Source organism: Coffea arabica, chromosome 1e (genome assembly GCF_036785885.1).
Source record: "Coffea arabica cultivar ET-39 chromosome 1e, Coffea Arabica ET-39 HiFi, whole genome shotgun sequence".
Classification (NCBI taxonomy): domain Eukaryota; kingdom Viridiplantae; phylum Streptophyta; class Magnoliopsida; order Gentianales; family Rubiaceae; genus Coffea; species Coffea arabica.
In genome coordinates this window covers 57,450,232-57,473,686 of record NC_092311.1, presented here as the reverse complement: position 1 = coordinate 57,473,686, position 23,455 = coordinate 57,450,232, and the positions used below count along the sequence as shown (strand labels likewise).

At 38.7% G+C, this 23,455-nt stretch overlaps 4 protein-coding genes and 1 long non-coding RNA gene across 8 annotated transcripts; 2 read left to right on the top strand and 3 right to left on the bottom strand.

Moving 5' to 3' along the window:
• Positions 1 to 411: 411 nt before the first annotated feature.
• Positions 412 to 1,004, bottom strand: LOC140015439 (uncharacterized). The gene is made up of 2 exons (XR_011822088.1): positions 864 to 1,004; positions 412 to 464 (listed from the first exon to the last, which is right to left on the bottom strand). It is a non-coding gene; the product is annotated as an uncharacterized lncRNA (long non-coding RNA).
• A 520-nt stretch (positions 1,005 to 1,524) lies between these two features.
• Positions 1,525 to 3,053, bottom strand: LOC113733817 (protein WHAT'S THIS FACTOR 1 homolog, chloroplastic-like). The gene has a single exon (XM_027259994.2). The coding sequence runs from the start codon at positions 2,913 to 2,915 to the stop codon at positions 1,728 to 1,730; it is 1,188 nt and encodes a 395-aa protein (XP_027115795.1). The 5' UTR covers positions 2,916 to 3,053; the 3' UTR covers positions 1,525 to 1,727.
• A 233-nt stretch (positions 3,054 to 3,286) lies between these two features.
• Positions 3,287 to 8,455, top strand: LOC113733810 (putative DUF21 domain-containing protein At1g03270). Its single transcript, XM_027259983.2, has 13 exons — positions 3,287 to 3,724; positions 3,910 to 3,986; positions 4,463 to 4,546; positions 4,649 to 4,762; positions 4,870 to 4,953; positions 5,346 to 5,417; positions 5,870 to 5,937; positions 6,909 to 6,996; positions 7,103 to 7,176; positions 7,243 to 7,618; positions 7,870 to 7,916; positions 8,040 to 8,122; positions 8,317 to 8,455. The coding sequence occupies exons 1-13, from the start codon at positions 3,478 to 3,480 to the stop codon at positions 8,358 to 8,360; spliced, it is 1,458 nt and encodes a 485-aa protein (XP_027115784.1). The 5' UTR covers positions 3,287 to 3,477; the 3' UTR covers positions 8,361 to 8,455.
• Positions 8,456 to 10,157: 1,702 nt separating this feature from the next.
• On the top strand, positions 10,158 to 16,300 carry LOC113733823 (uncharacterized). The gene is made up of 9 exons (XM_027260004.2): positions 10,158 to 10,612; positions 11,126 to 11,198; positions 11,776 to 11,938; positions 12,056 to 12,873; positions 13,345 to 13,518; positions 13,616 to 13,732; positions 14,162 to 14,341; positions 14,423 to 14,469; positions 15,740 to 16,300. Exons 2-9 carry the CDS (start codon positions 11,151 to 11,153, stop codon positions 16,059 to 16,061), a joined length of 1,869 nt encoding a protein of 622 aa, XP_027115805.1. The 5' UTR covers positions 10,158 to 10,612; positions 11,126 to 11,150; the 3' UTR covers positions 16,062 to 16,300.
• A 3,167-nt stretch (positions 16,301 to 19,467) lies between these two features.
• LOC113733853 (probable glutathione peroxidase 5) lies at positions 19,468 to 23,003 on the bottom strand. 4 transcript variants are annotated; one of them, XM_072067995.1, is made up of 7 exons: positions 22,729 to 22,999; positions 22,561 to 22,637; positions 22,166 to 22,227; positions 21,965 to 22,083; positions 21,180 to 21,347; positions 19,904 to 20,000; positions 19,468 to 19,739 (listed from the first exon to the last, which is right to left on the bottom strand). In XM_072067995.1, the coding sequence occupies exons 1-7, from the start codon at positions 22,780 to 22,782 to the stop codon at positions 19,663 to 19,665; spliced, it is 654 nt and encodes a 217-aa protein (XP_071924096.1). In that variant the 5' UTR covers positions 22,783 to 22,999; the 3' UTR covers positions 19,468 to 19,662. The 4 variants fall into 4 exon arrangements, with proteins under 4 accessions (XP_071924096.1, XP_027115875.1, XP_027115867.1 ...); XM_027260074.2 differs by lacking the exon at positions 19,904 to 20,000; XM_027260066.2 differs by lacking the exons at positions 19,468 to 19,739; positions 19,904 to 20,000 and adding an exon at positions 20,102 to 20,344.
• Between the last annotated feature and the right edge of the window lie 452 nt (positions 23,004 to 23,455).

Here is a 23,455-nt window from a genome sequence, read left to right as displayed (position 1 = left end):
ATCTTCCACTGTCTAACCTTAAAACTGCCAAGCCCACATCTACCTCGAGAACTATATCTTCAGGTTAATTTTGATTTGGCACTCTAAAGCAGATGATGTGTAAATTCAACCCTTGAAAGTGATTCATTCCCAGTTTAAAAATGTCTCATTCACTTCGTGCGAAGAGCAGTGGCTTGAAACTGCAAAACGAAGCAACTTCTGCTACCTAGCTAAAAACTGCAAAACTTACGTCCACCTTGAGAGATGCATCTTAAGGTTAATTTTGATTTGGCCCTGTAAAGCAGATAACGTATCCGTTCAACCCTTGAAATTGAATAAATCACATTTAAGCCCTCCAAAGTGAAGCCTTTGTTGCAGATGATCCCTTCCATCAATTCACGTTCGGTGGACAAAGTTTGACAAAAAGTACCATTTTCATGGTATTCGGTCAACATGAAGTCAAACTTTGGTCATTTACCATGATGCTGAAACCCAATAGAAGAAACACGCCATGAGAACAGCCAGGCAGCAGTTCAGTTGTTAAAGCAGCTCGAAGATGGGAAAGGAAAAAGAACCTCTACCCAAAATAACTACTAGAAAAAACTAAAAAGGGTTAGATAGTATGCATGGCTGATGAATTTATAAATCGAGAATAAGTTTTCAAAAAAATGAAATCGCAACCCCACACCCGGTTCTTCAACAGGCATTTGCAACTCATAATGCACACACGAGAATAAAAGCTGACTTTGGACCTAAATCAATATCCTAACTTCCTACCAAGCTCCAAAACTCAAAAAAGATATTTTGTTTGCTGAACAAGTTCATTATGGTTTGCATGTTAAAGAGAACATGCTTAGAGACAGCGAGTCCGGCAAAATCCCTACCAGGCACTGATTTCTCTGCTTCCTGCTTGTGTACCAGGAAATTCGAGAGAAGACAACAGCAGATTTATATCTCCCATGTTAGCTTCAACTCCTCCATGAGACACGATTTCAATGCTTCTGAATCATCTAATCTTAACTCCCGCCACCCTGCACCACCCACCCCTCCGAGTGCTATCAAGTCTGACGAATACAAATAAAAGCATCCCAGGAGTGGATGACGAGTTCTTCAACAAAACTTCTTGCCCAAAGCAAAGATGTACTCGGGTAGCTGAAAAGCAAGAATACCTTTTCCAAGTGCCGCAAGTACCCGATTAATAAAACAAAACCATCCCGAAATGTATGACGAGGTAGTAAAAAATCTTTACTCAAAGGAAAGGATAATTCCGTTGGCTGCAAATATAAGAACACTGCAGAAACAAATGAACAATGTGCTAGTTCTATATTGCCAAAAGTGTTCTTTCAAGACGCTGATTACTCTTTTCTTTGGGCCAAGTTCGTCGGCTTTGTAAACAAAGCTACCGCCAGAACAGTACTGAAGTTAGCCAACCAACAAGGTTCAGATGTTGAACAAGGATTTATGAAAGAAATGTCCAAGAGCATCTCATGTCATTTCACAGCTCTAGTATTCCAACAGATCCAATCTGCGCAACAGGTAAACAAGTTTTGGGAGATACACACCCTCAAAGTAAATTCAATGTGCAAATAGGCTTTTCAACAACTGTATTTTTCAATGGAAAGGAATTTTAACTCGTATCAGTGGAACCACCAGCTGAAAATGCTCATACCATCTTTAGCGCGTGCTTTAGTTTAGGAAGTGCAGACATTTTGGCATGCTTTTCACAAACTTTAACAGCTCTGCACCAATCAATTCGTTTCGGTTTTCCTTGTCATCAATTCCATGTCCTTCTCAATCATTTTTCTCTGTAACTTCAATTGCTCAGTCCTCTGCTTATGCCCCTCGGCCAGCAACTCAATAAATTTATCTTTTATCTCAATAAGAGGATCTCGATCAATCAACTGCTCACCCTTATAAGCTTCCCTGAGAATTGCAGTCTGGATTCCACCTTTTAAAGACATGTAGAAAATCCCAGAATGCCTAGTAAACACACTAGTAAATGCATTCGAGAACCTATAATCATCACAGAACTTTCCCAGAACAGGCACTGGAATCCTCTTATAAATTGAAAGCGACAACATTTCGTGAAAAACTCCAACATTCCTCTTTTCCATCTCTCTTGATGATTGTTCCAAATGCGAAACATCGTCATAAGGCGAAATGTACGGGATTTCTACCCAATCTCTAACCCATTCCCTCATTTCCTTCTTAATAAAGAAACCAGGCGGAAGCTTCCAGTTGAAAGAAGGCCTAATCTTTATCCCAGTTAACCTGGATTCCTCCTCTGCCCTCAGCTCGATGACAGATTTCGCATAATCCGAATTCCACGACACCAGTTCTAGATAAGATTTTCCCTCACCAGGAGCCCCTGCCAGTCTAAAATATTCCGGATACCTCGGAACCAAGTTAACCAAAAAATCACTGGGGAACCCAAATTCCCTCTTCACCTCGACCAGCTTATCGGCACTAACCACCCTGTTCTTGGACATCATCAACAATTTACACAATTTAGACACAATTAACGGCTCGTTTTCGAGGTGAACTCTTTTCTCGTCTTCTAAGAACTGCCTGAGCCTGCGGCTGGGGCGGATAAATGGAACCGGGTCGGATTTGGGTCTGATCCGGTCCGAATAAGTGTCGAATAATCCCGGGTTTCGGGATAGGAAAGTTTGGATTTTGATGGGTAATCGAAGCCTTTCGCGGCGTTTCTCTAAATAACGAAGTGGGATTACTTGACCCGGTTCGTTTAATACCTCTCTGACCACCCTTGCGCTGAGCCTCCATTGCTTGTCGTTCTCAATCGCTTGGTCTAGCTTGGGGTCCTTCCGCCACGCTACTCTGAGGCTTGAAATTGAAGCTCGAAACTGAATGCAAGATTTGAGTATCGAGATTTTCGAGGCTGAGCGAGAAGATACAGAATAGGGCCTGAAAAGCATAACTAACCTACTAGATTTCGTTTACTCCAAGATGAATTGATTTCGAGATGAAAGAGTCGCTACTTCATTGATTGTTTTGGAGGTTGTAAAATGCTGCAACCTAGAGGATTTGGGCTTTGGAGCGGGTGATGTTGCTCGAATACTCGGGGGGACGTGGGCGGAATCTTTAACACGGGTTCGGACTTTGATGAAATGGGTAGGCCGTAAGCCCGTAACGATTTGATTTAGGATGGAGAGGGCAATATTGTAAATCGCGTTATAAACAATTGCCTGATTCCCAATGAGAGACAAGCCCCTCAGGGTCAAGCACGCTGGTCCACCTCAGCACTACACTAAAAATTTCGTACTCTCTCTCCGTCTCTTTCCTCTTTACTTCAGTACCTGGCTCCACCGTCCACACCAGGGGCTGAGCTAGTACCCCCATCATCGCCAGCACCGCCACCGTCAACGGAACCGTCTCCGCTCCCGACCGCTTCTGGATACTGCTGCTGCTGCAAAAGACGAGGACCTGTGCTGTCCTAATAGTGGAGTACTAACTGTATTTGTTGGCAGAGGAGAGGGAATGCAGGTGTCTTTAGTGAATGCCTTAGCCCTAGTGGGGTTGACGGCCACCACCAGGGCATTCGTGGTGGACTCTCAGGACATTGAATTCGGGAACCCATGGTGGTTTGTCTATGCCGGAGTATCTTGCATCCTCGTGCTTTTTGCCGGTATAATGTCCGGCCTCACCTTGGGATTGATGTCCCTCGGTCTTGTCGAACTTGAAATTCTTCAGCGAAGCGGCAGCACCATTGAAAAGAAGCAAGCAGGTCCACCTAATTTAATTACTTTTTTTTTGTTTTTCTGATTGGGGACGTTTTCCTCAAGGGAGGAGGAGCGTTCTGTACTTAGAGAGGGCTACTAAATTTTGATGAGGATAACTTTTTTCTTCAGCTGAATGGGAGCTAAAAAAGACTTCGTTACTTCTTTCTTTCTTTTTTTTTTCCTGCGTCAGCTATTATTCTGCCAGTTGTGCAAAAGCAGCACCAGCTTCTTGTGACCTTGCTTCTGTGTAATGCTGCTGCCATGGAGGTGAGTCTAAGTTTGACTACACTCTTGTAAGCTCTTCGTGAAATTTTGGTCTTTCGAATTCTGGTCTCGATCGCAACTGAAAATTTTTTTAGGAGTTTTGCTATTATTTCCTCTGTATGATCATGGAACGAATGTGTTCAAACCTCTTCTTTTTCAGACGATGTTACATATTAATACGTAAGATTGTGGTTCTCTTTACTTTTATTAGGGTCTGGGGACGCAGTTTGGGAATTTTAACATAGGAAAGTAATAGCACTTGAGCATTGCCCTTTTATTGATGATATTCCTTCTTTGGATTTTTCCCCCCATTTTTGACTCAAGAGTTGTTGATTTATCATGTTGGAAAATGTCATCTTCTTCTTCCTCGGAGAACTCTGTGATATGAGTTTTGATCCTTTTCATATATCCCGACATTTTGATGTGTAAAGTAAGTAATTTATGTATCATCTTCACTCACTTGGTCATGTTCCTTGCAGGCTCTTCCAATTTACCTGGATAAGATTTTTCATCCTGCTGTTGCTGTTGTGCTATCTGTGACGTTCGTTCTACTCTTTGGGGAGGTTTGTTCTGTTCTTACGACATTCTACTTATTTTCTGCACCACGTGAACATAAAGAACTTAATAACTGATATTTATTTGATGCTTTATCTCATTGGTGTTAGATTATTCCACAAGCAATATGCTCAAGGTACGGACTTGCTGTCGGTGCAAACTTTGCATGGCTAGTCCGTGTTCTGATGATCATTTGCTATCCTATTGCTTACCCTATAGGAAAGGTAAATTCTCTGCAGATTTCTCGTTGCCTTGCTTTGTAAATGGTCTGTGGGAATTGATACATGAAAGAGAAACTGCTGTTTGAATGTTCATTGTATTCTCTTTCCAGGTTCTGGATGCTGTACTGGGGCATAATGATGCTCTGTTCAGACGAGCTCAGCTGAAAGCACTTGTTTCAATCCATAGCCAGGAGGTAATAACTCTTAGCTGCATCTATTCCATTTTGTTAATGTCATATTCAGGCCTGAATTTACTAGGACTTGGATGTCGGAGTGCTTTGGACTCAGCTTCGGTAGTGCAAAATGAAGAGTGATACAAATATGCTAGGGCAAAGTGAAGACTCATAGTAATATAGTTCAGGCTGGCTTTTTAATTGGTGAGAAGAAAGAAAATGACAAAATTGTCCGCGTAAAGTTTTGTATTATCTTATGAAAGATTGATATACTTGCAGTAAATTCAGTGTGAGAGTGCATGCTTGCAAAACAATTCAATCTCATGGGAATAATGAACAATCTTTTTTTACTTGTCTAAGTTCGTAAATTCTTTTCTTTTCACGTCAGTAATTGTTTTCTGGCGCCATCTTAGGCTGGCAAAGGGGGTGAACTGACGCATGATGAGACTACTATTATAAGTGGAGCACTTGATTTGACTGAAAAGGTTTGTCTTGATGGAGATGGAGTGCAGAAACTTTTATAGCTTTCCTTATATGATTTCATATGAGATTGCTGACCTCTACCATCTCATGTATTGGGTTGTTCAGCACCAACCTCTGGTGAAGTCAATTGGTCATGCATATTTCTTTATTCTTTTTAAAAAGAAAATGATTTAGTTCCATACCTACCAAGAATGATCTGAATGTGGCTTCATACTAACTTTATTGAGTTAAATTTTTGTTTGTGTAAGTTGCAGCAAAATCCACTTGGATCTCTTTAATGCATGCAATTCTTGCCACTTGATTCTAATTGTAGTGACACTAAAAATGTTCAGAGGCTTTTTCATACCATGTTACTCTTTAGATGTCTTAAGACTTGGTAATGTTTATTTTAAGTTCTGATTTTAGTGCTTGTATGTAATAGTCTGGGTTAAAGTTGTGCTTTGGACGTTTGCAGACTGCAGAGGAGGCAATGACACCCATCGAATCAACATTCTCCCTCGATGTCAATTCCAAGTTGGATTGGTGATTTTTTCACATTTGTCTCATTGTTCGAGGACCTAGTTTACAATGAAATCATTGTTTAGACCTGATGATGATGATATTCTGCTATCTTTACCTGATTTCCCTAGCCAAAATGCATGTATAAAGATTGCAAGCTTAATCTATTGTCTCCCACTGGATCGAATACTGTTCTCACAAGGGTTATAAGCTGTCTTAGCCTAATTCAACTGTTGATAGAAAAATAAATGGCCATGCATAGGCTCTATTGTATCCAGAGATAACACGTCATTAATGCGTGTAAAGACATGCCACCACCCCCCCCCCCCCCCAACAAAAAAAAATCATTTAGGAAACATAGTAAAGGAAAAATATCAAACTTATTGAATGCTAAAGTCACATTAAGGGATGCATAAAGAAGGCCTGATTTTTGTATTTCATTTTGTTCATCATTGAAAGCATTTGTTCAAGTTCAAAACTACAACATCTACATGTTCAGAATGGTCATGGTTGGTTCATGATTTCAGTACCCTCAAATGCTCTTCGAAGTGTGTTGGCTTGACTTCTGTTTTCATGGGTTTTGTTTCCACTTGGAATGAGGTTGAGATTTTGTTCGAAGCCAAGAGAAGTCGTAGGATGAGTTTATGCCACCTCTTCTCAGTTTCTGTAATCTTCTTGTTTAACCATTTTGTGAACATGTGGATTTTTGGAACTGATAGTTGTTTTCTCTCCTTAGCCATATTCTTACCACCCTAAGATATTCTAGTTTACCTACATAGTTATTTTTGGTTCTTAGTTTCCTCGTTTCCTTCAATTCAATGAGCATTATTTACTAAATGGCCATTCTGTGGTTCAACACGAAGTAATTTATAGAATGACTGAATTCATATGCCTAATTACTAAATGATAGTTTCTTCTTGCACTTTTGGACGGATCAAAACTATACATTATTCTATTTTGACTGTAGATTATCTTGTGGAAATTCTTACATGCAGGGAAGCTATCGGAAAAATTCTTGCACGCGGTCATAGTCGAGTTCCTGTCTATGCAGGAAATCCAAAGAACATTATTGGACTTCTTCTGGTTTGTACAAGACTCTGACGGCTATTAGATATTAGTTTGTCTATTTGTCAACAGATTGTAAATTTGGTATTTTTTTTGGTTGGAACTTTCCTGTTTTGGGGAATAGGTGAAAAGTCTTCTGACTGTGCGGGCAGAAACGGAGACTCCAGTTAGCTCTGTTTCCATCAGGAGAATACCAAGGTAAGATATTTCTGCTTATTTTTTTTCTCTTATCTCTTGCTTAGTAATGAAATCCACTTATCCCAGGGTTCCAGCAGATATGCCTTTGTATGATATTCTAAATGAGTTTCAAAAAGGAAGCAGTCACATGGCAGCTGTTGTGAGGGTTAAAGCAAAAGACAGTAACTCTCTTCCTCCTGGTGAAGGAGAAAAAGTTGGAGAGAACAAAGTCAACAGTGTAGATTCACAATTGACTTCCCCCTTGCTACACAAGGTTGATGAAAAATCAGATAGCATTGTAATCAATGTGGATAAGGCTTCATCTCAGACAACTATAGATAAACATACTCTCAAGCAAAATGTTGCCATGACAAACAGTTTGACCCATCTGCCTGAGGATATTGAAGAAGGGGAAGTCATTGGCATCATTACCCTGGAAGATGTATTTGAAGAACTTCTCCAAGTAACTCCTTTATTTGGTTCGCTTTTCAAGATTTCAGTCTTGAACTGGGTTTTGTCCTGGGATTTCTTATTGCTCAAGTTGCTGCAAGGCATCTTTTGTTAACCTCTTTCAACTGATAAAAAATTGAATGTGTACCAAGGAGCTATGCTCATCTTTCAAGGAAAAGAATCTTGATTACCTCAATCTCCAATTTCATGCGAACTTGACATGTAAGTAGTGCATATTTGATGACCATCAATTCGTTGATGCAGGAGGAAATTGTAGATGAGACAGATGTATATGTTGACGTGCACAAAAGGTACTTGAAATGAGCTTTGCATGGTATTAATGTCTTTGGACTCAATCTAACTTAGATATGTGAATATTAGTTGTTTAAGCCATTTGTTGAATTTTGATGATTTCATTACTGTAATTGTTGCAGAATACGAGTGGCTGCGGCTGCAGCTGCTTCATCTGTTGCTCGAGCGCCTTCCAATAGGAGGCTGACTGGTCAAAAGCCCTCAGGTGAGTACCAAAACATATATGCTTTTCAGATTGATTTGGTGTTTACGATGTTAGTCTTATCCTATTAAATTTAAACCGAATAGGATAACGAACCTGCATGGTTGAGAATTTTTAATTCTTCCACCCACCAGAAGTTGGATTCAATGTGTTTGTTCTATTTTTCGCCTATGCTGAATCTTCTATATCATTTCCAGGGAGATTTGGCAAAGAAAGGACAAACCCCAAAGAAGCCACTTAAGGATGGTGTGCATTTGAGGAGATCTCAAGGTCATGCTGCCTGTAATTTAAAGGAAGAGATAATTTTGTAGATTTGGTCATCCATAAAACGGAAAATTGACAAGGCAATGATTCCATAAAATGCTCCATAGTCGACTCTGGAGCCTCTGAAAAAGGGATAGAAAGAAAAGAAAATAATGTATATGTTGGCGGCTCTAGAACAATAGATGTTAGTGATAGAAGAAGAAGCTGGAGTGTAGATACTATTATGTATTTCTGTGCGGACTGGATGTAATTTCGCTGCTTGTGTTGTAATAAACAAACTGGTATTACACCTTGACATGTTAAATCAAGGCTCAAAAATTTAAAGTTTTATATTATTATTTTAGTCAAGCTAAGGAGGTTTTAATACTTTTATAGAGGTAAGTTAAAGTTTTAATGATTGTATAGAAGTAAGTTAATGGTAGTTTTATTATTTAGAAATTAATATTTTATTAGAAAATTTGTTGCGATTGTAAGACTTGTTTATCGAGTCTTTCTTTCTGGTGGTCTTATTGAGTAAAAGTTTGGTAGGGTCGTGCTTATGCTCTTTATTGATATTATACTGTTAATATTATTCCTCCTCCCCTACACATATTTGTACGTGTCTTATATATATATATATATATATATATGTATGTATATATTAATTTTGTGAAATTTATTTTATCTCCTATAGTATTTTAGTGGAATTTTTTGGATTCCACATCAATTACCCATGCTACTGAACTATGAAGTGTGTTAATACGAGCGAGTGCTCATATGGATTCAGATATCAAGCGTTTGAAAGCATGCTGTTTACCTACTAACCTTTGCTAAATCAGCAATTTGATGTACGTAGAAACAATTCGCCATCCCTTTTTCTATTCCCCTTCTCACGGTAAGTTCATATGCCCAAAGCGGAAAAAAAAAAAAAAAGAAAAAAGAAAGGAACAAGCTTTAGCATATGTTATTTTAATTGAAGTACGTGTGATTGGATACATATATTTTTTAAATATTTATTTTATTTGTATAGTAAATGCGTTTTCTATTTTTAATTATTTTTCATTCCACATCTGTCATATTGTTAAAAAAAAAAATGCAACAACAATTAGGAACAGTCTAATAATTTCACTGAGTTCCCTCGAGATTTAAGAAATTAAACCTGTCTCTAGTTCCTATCGTTACCAAATGTTAAACTAATGACTTTTTTTTCACAACTTTGGATGTGATCCAATTTTTCTTGTTGATCTTTTTTTTTTTTCTTCTTTGTATCAAAAGTAACAATAATTTAAAATGAAACTATAGAAAACAACAACTCAATTATGATAGCTCGAACAATTCAGAAATCCACAAACTCTAAAAGTATTAAGACAATAATACTTTCTTCTTTAACTTAGAAGGAACATGCATCCCTAGTTAAGCATTATGTATAGTAGTAGCCTATCACATTAATTGATAAAACTATTATGATAATTGGTTGTTAAATAATAAATATAGTAATTGGTTGTTAAATAATAAATATAGGTATTGAAGATATGATACTTTTTATATATATATATATATTTGTGCTATATATTATACAATTGTTTTCATAAAATGAGAGTCTTTTAGGGTGTTCATTTAAAATTTTCACCTAGTCTAAGGTTTGGTTGCTAGAAGTATCAAATTAAAGGAGGTAAGTTTAATTTTTGAAACTTGAAGGGAGTTCAGTGAAATTTCTAGAAACATCAAGGAAGGTTTATGTAATTTTCACGAATAATTATTCCACACAAGGCTCCATCCATCCATCCAACCAAATAGATTAGTTACCATAAAGCAGACAGAAGCACGTTGGCGTTCTCTTGCAAGATGGGACTGAGAAATTGGAAAGGGTCAAGAAGTAGTAGCATCAGCATGGGATAGGAAGTAGTGAAGTGGGAAGCGGGGGGAAGAGAGTGGTAACTGATTAGTAATTCAGTGAGGCGTGAACCCTCCACCAAGTAATCGGAAGCGGAAACCCTTCTTACTGCTAGTAATAAAAAAAGGTAGTACATAGTAATAGTTAGTCAAAAATGCCCAATTCCTTAGCTGTTACGTAGATCTCCTCCTCCGGCTCCACACCTAGTAACCCGGCCCGGAGGCCCGATCAGTAGTGTGGGAAATAAATAAACAGAGTACTAAGCAATACATCCACTCCTTAAAAGAAGGCTCTGACTCTGGTTTTTTTCTCACCAGGATTGTTAAACCACACATAAGAGCGGTCATCAAATACAGGTTGGTTGTGCTTGTTTTGGGTTTTAAACCCTAGCATCGCATTAGGGTTCACTCTTTTCTAATTCTTGTTGACTTTGCTGTTTTCGGTGATAAGTATGATATTGATAATCCATGCTCCCTCAATCATCGCCTTCCCTTGATTTCCACGCGCTTTATTTCTTTCTTTTTTTCTTTATCACCGCATTTCATTTTAGCCAGAAGAGTCCTCTGTCTCAAGAATTGGGTCAGTTTTGGCAGAGCAATTTGTTTTGCGTTGGTTGATTATAATTCTTTTTCTTTTTTCAATTCTTTCTTCTTTTTTTTTTTTTTCCAAAATTAGGCAATGGAATTCAAAGTTTTGTAATTCTTTTTTTTACAAAAATTGGCGATTGGATCATCACTCTGTTTTTTGGTTTATGTGGTACGCGATTGTATGTTTATCTTTGTAAATGAATGCGGTACTGATGTTATGTATTGCCAATTTCTTTTTGTGATTTTAAAGGATTCTTTTTCCGCCTTTTTTTTTTTTTGTAGAATTTAGTGACAGCGGTTGTTGACAATGGGATTCAACAAAGTTTACAAGGTGTTGCTGGAAATATTTCCGGAGGTAGGAAATTTTCACTTCCATTTGTATTATGCGGTCTTATTTTCCTTTAAACTAATTTGTACATTATCTCTATAACTTGTTGGAGAAGTTTTTTTGGGGGGGGGGGGTGTTGTGGTGTTTCTGGCAGAAAGGGGGAGGGGAAGGAACCATCGTGTACTATAAGTGAAGTAGTAACTAGTGAGTGGAGCATGTGGTATTGAAACTATTTTTGCACTGCACAGTACACTGGCAAAAAAAAAAAAAAAGGTCAAGTTGAACACTTAAATTCTTGCACCTTAGAAGTATAGCAGGTGGAAATACATCTTATTATGAAAATTTCAGATTGATATACATGCACTTTTTTTTTTCTGGTGTCTAAAGTTGGATGAATGAATATCTTTCTTTGGTTCAATACTTCTTTTTAGCTGATTCTTAATTTAACAAGAAAGAAAAAACTGGAGAGAGAGAGAGAGAGATTTGTGACAATCTGGATTGGAGTAGCTTTGTCAATCTGAAAATTGTCAGAAGTTATTAGTTTGCGTTAAACTTGATAAAGTATGCTTCTGACTGATGTTTTAACTCTTTCTGTTTTGGGTAGGTTGATTCTCGAGCTTTAAGGGCTGTTGCAATTGAGCACCAGAAAGATGCTGATTCAGCCGTTGAGGTAGTTCTAGCTGAGGTCATCCCTTTCCTGACAGAAAGATCTACGTATACTACTAGCTTATCCAGGGAGAGTGGAGCTAGACTTCAATCACCTGAAGGTAATGTTTGCCCTATGTGCTTTTGACTTGTTAATTTCATAATTTTGGAGTTTCTGTTGTTCCTGGGCTTTTTGATCTTGTTTAATTGGTTTTAGTGGCTGAACTTTTTTATTGCAGCCGTGGAAGTCTTTGCTAATGGAAACTCTTCTGGACATAATGTTGTTGAGGATGTGAGATGTCCAGATGAAGAGCAACATGGCCCCTTTTATGATGCAAAAGATGAACACGATCAAACTTTTGATGACACATATGACTTGAATCTAGTTAGCAGACCTGAGATAGTGACCTCAGTGAGAAAACGTGATGAAAAAAGCATACCAAGTGGTGATGAAAAAAGCATAAGCATATCAAGTGGTGATGAAAAAAGCATAAGCATGTCAAGTGGTGATGAAAAAAGCATATCAAGTGGTGTTGATATGTCCTTTTCTGTTTCAGTGATTCATGGGAATGGGGCCACTTCTGATGGTGTTAAAATATCTGGAGACCATGCAAGTGAAGAAACTCCTCCTCAAGAAAGCAGCTTCGGAGTTGGATATGATCAAATTTTGCAGCCAACATTCAGACCACTGGAACATGAGACTGTGGAGTCCATTCAGAAGTTAAATGATTGTCTGCATGCTGACTACAATAATAGTCACTCTGAAATGAACATTCCTGTGGGGAATTCTGTTGGTCTTCTTTCTCAGTTAAACTTTGAACCTGTAACTCGAACTTCTTCTGAAAGCACGATTCAGTTGGTAGACATACCTGTCAATCACATTACTAATTTGGAGAAAGAACTTAATGGTCCTAAAGATGCTGCTACTAACACGGAGTCCTTCCATGAAATGGTTGATGTTGAAGAACCTATGTTGAATACAGTGGTGACACGATCTGGCCAAGTCTTTAGCATTGATCTTCTTGAAAATATTATTGCAGATGCAAGGAATAATAAGGTATTCTCCCTGTGATAAAGCATATTTGTCTGTTTTGTATTCCCAGTTATTGTGTCATGAAAGGTCATGTGGACTTTGTTGTATGTGCAAGGCTCAGTATATTAGTATTCTCAGATCTCTGATCACTTTGGTTGATGTTTATCAGTTCATGTTATCTGGTTAGATGATTTTAAATATTGTTCCTGATTTATGAGTACAGCTCCATTGGATCCTTCAGTTTTCAGCCTTTTGTGCTAACCTGCATGAAGATAATTTTTATGGCTTTGAACTCCTAGTAGCTTGGATGATGTGCAAGCACAAAAAAGATAGAGAAATGGGAGATTGGATGCTAATTAGGAGTTTCACTTATCTTTGGTTGTGTCAATTATGGTAGGAAAAATCACTGCATATGTCAGAGGGGATTAACAGGAGGTAGGTTTATTCTCCTTTATTGCAATGTATCTTAAGATATCCATTATCAAAATGGTGCAGAAAACCCTGCTTTCAGCTTTGGAGACTGTCATCAGTTTGATGATGGAGGTGGAATTGCAAGAGAAAGCTGCTGAACAAGCAAAACAAGATGCTGCTAATGGTGGCTTAGAGATGCTCAAGAGGGTGGAAGATCTCAAACAAATGCTGCAACATGCCAAAGAAGCAAATGACATGGTTGTGTTCTTTCTGTTGACTGCTTGGTGGCATCTTTCATTCGATGATATGAACATTTTTTGTGTTCTTTGTCTAAAGTTTGTCATTGTTGTTGCAGCATGCAGGAGAAGTATACGGTGAGAAGGCCATCTTGGCTACAGAAGTTAGAGAGCTTCAGTCTCGCCTGCTCTGCTTGTCTGAGGAAAGGGATAAAAGTCTTGGAGTTCTTGATGAGGTTGTTAAATCATATTAACGTTGCATACACGAATCAAGTTCATTCAAGTTTCTTGAGATGACACATTGTGGGTTTTATAAATTTGATATGGGTATACCTAGTTATGTCTGACAATGGCGTACATTGAATAATACTAATATTCTCTTAATGTAGCAGCACTATTTTACTTTGGTTAAATTAGTGTTATAGTATCTATTTATTTCCCATTACTGTAGCATTTTGCATTTGTAATAGTTGATTGTTGATCATGCCTTTCTTCTGGTCACATGGCTTGTAAAATTTCATGTATGTCCTGTTTATTCTGTATGCTTTTTTTTTCCTTTTACTTTGGCAACTATCTGTATTTGACTCTTAGGCTGTCTTTTCTATTTGGAGGTTTTTACCCCATTGCCTCTTGCCACTTTTGACTTTTAGGGTTCTTTTCTGCAGATGCGTCACAGTTTGGAGATGAGATTAGCTGCAGCTGAGAAAGAGAGAAAGATGGCTGAGGAAGAAAAACTTGTAAAGGAAGATGTTGCATTGAAAGCACTAAAGAACCAGGAAGCTATCATGGAGAAGGTGGTGCGAGAGGCAAACATCCTGAAGCAAGAAGCTGAAGAGAATGCTAAGGTGTTGTTTATCTCCTTTTTTAGTCAGTCATTATCTAAAAGTTTTCGAATTCTGTATTTTGATATTCTCCTTGCGTTGCAGTTGAGGGAGTTCCTTGTGGATCGGGGCCGGGCGGTGGATGCAATACAGTAAGTCATATTTCCTGGAAAACCCCCCCTATTTTATCTGGTGTGAAGTTGATGAAGTTGTTCAGGAATATATTACCGTGATGAGGACTTGCATGTGTGCATCTGTGGTGTACATTTTTCCCCCCTCCGTGCACTTTCATGTAATTAAACTTCAGAATTTTTAGATTAGCTGTTTTTGCCAATACTTAATGACATTCCCTGTTGGCCATATTGAGCTTGTGAGTCTGGTAAAGTTTATCTGAAACATTTTTGTGCTGAGGGAATAAAATTCTGGCCGTTATTCTTGACGGTGCTCAGACTTTCAACTTGATGTAGCCCTGCCCCTTTTCATGGTTTCTTCGATAGACTCGTCTCAAAAGTTAAACTGATGGGAACCTTTGGGTCTGCTTGCATTGTAGTTTTCCCCAAGAACTTGAATTTGAACTACAAGTCTAAAGTAACACAACCCCAAAGCACCCAAAAATACAACTCAAAACACCTACCAAAAACACCAAAAAATAACTGAAAAAAAAAAAGAACACCATTCCTTTCTCTCTCCACCACCACTCCCTCACTCCCCGCCTCCCTTCCCCCCTTCTCTCCTCCCTCCTCCTCCTTCCCCACTACTGCTCCTTCCCCTCCCTCCCTTCGTTTCCCCTGCACCCCTCTCCTCATCTTCGTGGTGACTAGGGAAGGGAAGAGGAAGAGGGAGGAAAGTAGGGAGGAGACTGGAGGTTTGGGGGGGGGGGTGCTACTGGTAGTGGCTGGGAGAGGGGGTTGGAGAAGTGGTGGTGGGTGGTTGTGTTAGGGTGGATAAAAAAAATTTTAAAAACACCTCAACAAAGTTTTAAAATTTAAAAACACACCCGTAAAACTTTTAGAGTGAAAGTTTTTAATGTACAAAATTACAGTATGAAAAACACCCCTAAAAACAACTATTCATTATTCTTTTCTTTATTGCCTTGTGCTTATTCTACAGGATATTGAAATAAGTTTCTCCCTGGATATCCCATATCATACGCTCTTGCAATTGATTTATTTGCTTGAAAAAGTTTGAGATATTGTCAAGCATCTAGCTTCTCGCTTATATATGAAAAAAAATTTTTTTGTTGTTCTCATGTTATTCTACCCTTACTCCTCCTGTGGTTTTGGGTTGTAATTTGCCATGTAAGCTGTTCATTCAAATCACGTGTGAATCAAGGTGTTGATTAGCTGGGTTGCAAGATTATACTTTCTATTGAATATTAAGAGACTTGATTATGAAATTGGCATTTTTTTAATATTCCTGCAGAGGAGAGATATCTGTTATTTGCAAGGATGTAAGACTGCTGAAAGAAAACTTTGATGAGCGTCTTCCACTTAGCAATTCTCTGACTTCCAGCCAGAAAGGCTGCATTTTAACTTCCTCAATTTCATCTTCAAGGAGCGTGACATCTGAACAGGTGAATCGGGTCCATGACCATGATTCATCAGAGACCACAGAGAAAACAGATCTGACGCACTTCTTTAGTGAGCCGGAATTTATTCGAGGGGAATTGGCTGCAGCAGATGATGAGAAGGAACTCGCAGATGAGGGATGGGAAATTTTTGACAACCGTGATGCTTATATGTAAATTCTGAGTAAAATGTTGGTGGAGGTTGCCTCGAGGAGACGATTTGAGTTCTGTGGTTGTATATTTAACTTCAGCGTCTGTTTTAATCTGAAATAAGTTTCTGGATATAATACTAGAGCATCCAACCTTGCTGTCCTAGTGCTAGTATTTTATAATCTTGAATTGGATCCGGATATCTGTCTGTGACTTCCAAATTCCAATGTGTACAGTTCGTGTATATAAACGAATATTTTGGTTGATGATTTTGTGGTAGCTCTCAGGCAGTCGAGATCATAATTAGCACATCGATCAACAAATGGGGTATGCAGTCTTACTGGTGAGCTGTTATAAAAGGGGCTGAGCCCTCAGTGTTCGGAAACTCCTTTAAAGACTTTGGAACTGCTTTTCCATTATATCGTAACCAATTTGATGAAAAGAACAATCAAAACATTCACCGTGAAAATAAAAAATTTCCGAAAGGCGCAGCCAAAAGGACATAATAAAAAGATTGGGTTTTTCTATCATGTGTTCGTGATTTCGTACCGCGGCATGTAGCCGCGACTAATGGAGACTGACTGACTATACGTCGTGGCCATCTCTGGTCAAAACTGAACTATACAAGGATGACCAAATCATGTGTCAAAATTTACAGCACTTGAGGAGGAAGCCATCTGATCAGTAATCACACTACACTAGGGTGTTGAGTTGTGCAGTGTTCTCCTGCCTGCTACGCTACATACATCTGAAGCTCAGTCATGCCAGCATACGAGCAGCACCGTACATCTCCAAATGATATAAAGGCGCGCCCGCTGCTCTCTTAGCGGCTTGGAGCATCTGCTGGATGACCGCACTTTGGAGACACTCCTGAAAGACAGCGCATTTGCAGCCATGGGATTGGGAACTGGACCTGTTCTGTACTACTGTAAATTGGCGAGAGCGAGCAAGGGAAGCTGTTGAATGACGATTTCAAGGGATTCTTGTGCCCTTAAATAGACGGGTAGTACTGAAATTTATGTGTGACTGTAAGAGAGGCAACGTGTGGTGAACGGTGATTGATAATTAAAGGTTGGCCCTACGGCTTGGGGTGCACTGCGCTAACAGCATATGACACAGTCGTTGGCAAGCCACCATTCTTGTTCCCCAGCCAACCTCCATGAGAATGACTTCACCGTATCCGCTTCCTGTATAGGGTCATCGCTGTCTCACATGTGATGTATATACCCTTTTCAACCCACATGCATGTGTGTACGGATGGATATGGTTTTCTTATTTTGTCATGGCAAGATATACTGTCTAAAAGTGTTCGAGCGACGGAGTTAGGGAGAGGAGGAAGTCAACTAAGCAGGTTAAAGAATAGGGTATCTAGGTAGGATTGAGCCAATAAAAAAATGGCGGTGGGCATTTATCCCAGACCAAACTTTGAGGTCTGTGTTAGAGGAATAAATGCAAGGAGGACAGAATGGGATCAGAAAGACACAGGTAGGTTTTGTTACACAACAAAATACAGAAGGGAACTTCCCTCCCCCACCCCCCCCCCCCCCCAACCACCAAAAAAACAAAAAAAACAAAAAAAAGAAGGGAAAATCGTACTCCACTTGCAGTGGAAAGAACTGTGAACCATTGGCATGATGTGGTTAGCTTTTCTTTATAGCTGTTGATGATCTGCAGAGTAAACAAATTTCCTCTTAAGATCATTGATGGGTTTAGGTGGGAAGTGGGTTTGCCTCGAGATTTCAATTCTTTTTCCTTTTGTAGAAGTTACTCCTTATCTAGTAAATAATAATATTCCCTCCGTCCCACTTTGATAGTCTTGTTTTCCTTTTTCGTCTGTTTCAAATTGTAGTCCACTTTCCCATTAAAAAATGTAGTAATCTTTCAAATTGTCTAAAATACCCTTATTAAATATCTTGTTATTAATGCATTATTATTAAATACTAACCCGCTACATTGAATACATCGAGTTTTTTCAATACGAACCCATTAGTTGTAACTGATATTAATTGGCACTCTTTGTGATTAGCATAAGGATATTTTAGAAAATTATTAATCTAAATTTATGTTTCCAACCAAATTAATTATACTTTCTTAATCTGTGTGAAAAAAAAATCAAAACTAACAAAACGGGACGGAGGGAGTACTAGAATACAGCAGCGTTGATGGAGATCCATGTCCCCGGGATGCTGGCGCAGATCTTTTCAGCACCGATTTGACATGTCAACAGACAAGATTTAATTATCAGATTAAGAAGCGGATGAACTTGTGAGAAAAGCAATAATGCTGCATTCGCGATTTTAGTTGGGATTTTAATTTTACCACGGGAGTCGGCACGAGTAGACGACAGACAGACGCTATACATGTGTTGTAGGCACACGTTCCAATTAAATTGGAGCAACCAAACAGACTACGGTCTCTCCCAATCAATTAAGTATCATTTGTCCTCCCTCCCGGACAAATCAGTTTCTTCAAGTCATTTTTATGTTCGTATAACAAATAAAAAATCATGCACCACCACCACCACAACCACCACCACACATTTTAGACCACACTTTCGTCGTCTTTCTGCTTTTCCTAAGCTCCACAAGAATGCTCTATGGCAGACAGACATTCCCCTTGAAGCTTCCTCTGGTTCCCACTGGATAGGAGTAGAATGACCGACCATTCACAGTTAGCGAGATTAATAGAAATGATTAAAAAAAAATAAAAGAGAGAGACTAGGCTAAACGCATATATACTGACTGGCAAACTGAAAACTGAGCAAATTTTCATTTAGATGATAGATACCACCGAAAGTAGCGGTCTTATGTATTGTGAAATGATCGGAGTACCAGACGACGACCGGTTCAAAGGCGTTGCTCCACCAGGCACAAGATTAGATTTTAGGGGCGGCCCCAAGCCCCCCTTCTCAATCGTGTCCCAGTGTTGCGTGAACGAACAGCATCTGAAGCTTCATCACCTTATCTACACTTCTAACCTAAAGCAACCAACAATGCAAACTAAGGAAGTAGTATCTGGAGCGCAACTCCGGCCGCCCTAAGAGCCTTTCATCATTTGCCGACTTTCATCACATCTCATGACATTGAGTCATGACTTCCGGTTTTGAATGATTTGTCAACGGTTAATACCAGAGGGTGATGGATAAAATTAAGACAACACTGGGGAAGAGGGAGGAATTTTCGGCAGGGACCCTACAACAGTCTGGAAAGATTAATTTCACATCTCGTACATTAATTTCACTCGCATCAACTCGAAAACGTTTTAAGCAAAGCACTCTATACCAACCACGCCGGGCAACAATATTTGGTCAACCACGCCGGTCGAATCAAGGAACCCAAGTAACCTGTGTTATATTAGACTGTGCTTACCGGGTAAGAATTACATAAAATAATTTATCCACGCAACGGGGGAAATAAAAAAGAAAAGACAGTAGTAGATTCTAATTTAAAAGCTTCTAGTATAATAATTTAAGACGGTGGACGAGACGGAGTGCTTGTATTGTATATACGCTTTTCAAGAACCATGGAATACTCATTGGTGTCAACCACACACAGGAAAATAAGAAATTGACGTATTATTAACAGAACAGACCCCAGAAGCCTCGACGCTCTTTCATTCATCAGATACACTACTGCCCTCCATTTATCTGTTGTGGACCTGAATTCAAAGCCGTCAAATATCCCCCAATGCTTTTTGAATATCTGCCTGCACCAGAAAATGAAAAGAGGCTGCATGTGAAATGATATTCCAGGATTGGAATGCACAGGATAGAACACAGAACGAGGCCTCAGGTAGGGATTGTGGGAGGACATATAGTAACCAATCAAAACTGGGTCACCCCGACTTTTCTTAATTAGGCGGTGGCAAACCATAAAGAGCAACGGATGGGAACTTTTCCAGAGCATGCATTTCCTTTGTGTTACTCGGACTCGGGTCCGTGTCCCAACCGTTTAATTCATCAACTACCTAAAATTAGGATACAGGAACACTTTTAAGGACTCGGACACGAGTACTTGGGCACGGCCAAATTTCTAGTAAATATATGAATTACATGAAAGCAGCCAACATACAAGTCATAGCTCAGTATGGATTGAAGAATTCTAAAGTAACCAACAAGTCATGACTCAATCAGGATTCCAGTGCAACAAGTCTCCTACGTCCACGAGTTTTCTCACCCATGTCTCCTCCTCTTACATCGACATCACACCTCATAAAAGTCAAAAGTGTCCAAAAAATTCCCAACCAGTGTCGTGTCGAGTATACACAGATACTTCGGGGTCAAATGAACAGTCAACGTAACATAGCATTTCCTAGAATATGGTTTAACAAGAACTTGGAAAAACGAGAGACATTACGAACAAAGCAGATTAGGCTTGTAAGGTTTAAGTAATTCAATCATATTTCTCAGGAGGCATGTAACATAAATGCTTAACTTCAGTTTCTTAAGTACAATGTAGCCAACTTAATGGAATTGTTTCTTTCTCTGAGAATGTAAACAAGAAAAGTTGTCGGAACTCATGGACTCAAAAAGTTAGGCAGTGATAGTTTAAAAAAAAGAAAAAAAAGGCTGCAGATGCCCATTCTAGCTTCTACCCCTTATCCATTTCCCACTTACAGCTCAAGCAAACAAGTATCTCTGAGCTATAGTTTTTTAACTCAAAAATCAGACCTTTCTATGTCAATGCAAAGAAGCTAATACTGCAGTCCCTTTTGTATTGATAAAATTGCTTGTTTATGTCATACCAAATCAGAATAAAATCCAAACTGAATATAGAAAATACAATTAAAAGTTATGAAACAAAAAGATATTGACATGTAATGCTATCAATCCACTAAAACGTGATTGGTGTGGAGATCAGAGGATGAGAGTCTAAAGATCACCAGAAATCTAATTCTTTGAAATTTGGTGACTAGGAAGACCTAAGTTATGAACAGCATCTAAAGTTCTCAACTAAGTGGTGACCAGCATGCAGCAATGTGTACATTGAAGTTACTTGGAAAATTTTATAGACCACAGCTATGTGAGACATGTGAAGGGCAGAATGGTTTAGTTTGCCTTCACTGCTTGCCAACGTGCACGATGCCATGAGTCGCAGCATGGGCCATATAACCCTTCAATATTTAACATGGTTCACGTTTATATACCTCAATTGCTGATGGTTGAGTTGAGGTGCCATAACGGCGAATAACTCGTCCTTCCTTGTCAACAAGAAACTTGGTGAAGTTCCACTTAATGCTAGACCCAAACCAACTACCTTTACTGGCTTTCAGGAACTTATAGACTGGTGCCGCAGTTGGACCATTTACACGAACCTATACAATAAACTATTCATCATAATTATGAAGAAAATTACAAGGGCGAAATGAAAGAAATAATTCAAATTCCTTTTTTTTCCTTAGGCCCGAATCCTTTCTTAAGCTTGAGACGAGGAGCAGAAGTGGGAAGCAATTAATTACTTGTACAGTAGAGTCCATGTTATAAAATGACACAAAAGCAAAATCAATCAGGACGATCTGCCCCATGTAATTCAATAAACCCTCGTACCCCTGCGAAAATTGAAGGCATTATTGTGAATGGGTCATATACCACCTCTACTATACTGCTCCCTCACTACTACTTTGTATTTTGTAGAGCATGACTCTATGCATGCTCGATCCAAATATTAGTTTTTAACTCAAAAATCGAGTAGGGTCTGTGCAATACCTCACGCCACTACATGATGTTTATGGGTAAGTAACTAAAATCCTTCTAAACAGTCTTATAGGTGAAAACATACAGTGATTATTTTGTCAACCACACAGTTGTCTTAATTTACTAGACATACAAAAGTTAAAAATCCAAAATAACAGAAAGTTCTTTAAATTTTCTTGAGGGTAACATCACAGACGATCACTTGAACTACTAGTGTGAAGCGCGGTAGACTGCTTACCTTTGAAAAGATTGGATACTCGGCCTTGAATCGTGTGCATGCAAATTGTTCAGCTTCCTCACTTGTTCCAGGCTCTTGCTTCAAGAACTGATTGCATGGGAAGGCCAATATCTCAAAACCTGTCAATCATGATATGAAGAAGTTCGGGATACGTAGTGCAGCCACAAGAGATGCAACAAATGAGGCAAAAGTAAATCCGACCTTTATCCTTGTACTTGCTGTATAGCTCAGTCAATTGAGTGTAGTTAGAGTTAGTGAATCCACTGTTTCAGCAAAACCAATAAAGGCCCGTATGTCATAGAAGTAAAAGCTCGGATCTTTACATGACAACCATCAGTTAAAAAGAGTAGCATATAAAGCAAATTTCTCATTAGAAAAAACACAAATAGAAAAGAAACGTAGCATTTAAATGACACAGGAGTAAATTCCAAGGATAATAGGTGATTTTTCAAACAACCACCACTACTTAAAAAGGCCAGCAAGTTGCATCGGGAAGCACCCATTACAATAATCTAAAATTTGAGTGAAAATCAAAGATCTCCATCAAACTGGACATTACCATACACTAGAAAAAGGAAAGGAAAGAAAAAGGGTACCATTTGGAAGCAACATTAACAACCAGAAGCACCTTCCCCTTGTAATTGCTCAGGTCGACATCTTTTCCTTTGCTATCCTACATCAATCAGCGGAAAAGAAACCCTAATTTCTCAGAAACAAAAATTCATACTGCATTGATTATGTAAGAGAGATGCAAAGGAGTATACCTTAACAGTGAATTCGTGAATGGACGTCTGTGGGACAGAGGGAGCGGAACCCATCTCTGCGGCCAATATTACTACTAGTGGATTCTCTTTTTCGATGCGAAAGAGAATATTTCCATCTACGTTTTCATAAATGGATAATTTTGAAAAGGGTTTTGCAGCTTTAAAAATGGAAAGGGAAAGGTTCGGCCGGTTCGGCAGCACCGCTGAGAGTGGAGGAGGGCTGGGCCCCCGGTGTCGGGTTTTATGATAGCTGTAGGCTGCAGTATCGGTCAGCAGACGCGGAAACATTAATTTAACTAATTTTGTGCCCGTTCGTTCGAACGGGAATCATCGAAAAATAATAAACTATTTAGTTGATTTTATAAAAATGTCAATATAAAATACAAATTTAATGTATAATCTATTATAATTTATCTTAAATATATTACTATGTGCACATTATAATATAAAGTATTCTTATAATATAAATTTGAACATCTAATTCAGTGAATAATAATTCAAAAATTGAAAAAATGGCATTCAATAATATTATAATATTCAAAAACTTGAAAATAAATAAAAAAGTGCAGTAAATAGTATCAAATAATATTTTATTCTTCAGAAACTTTTTTTTGTTTTTCTTCTATTTGAACATTCTTCTCGATCTGTCCGTGCAAATCAGCATTTGTTGATTTTCCATTATCGCTGCATGATAGTAAAGCAGGATAACTAAGTACTGGAAAAAAAT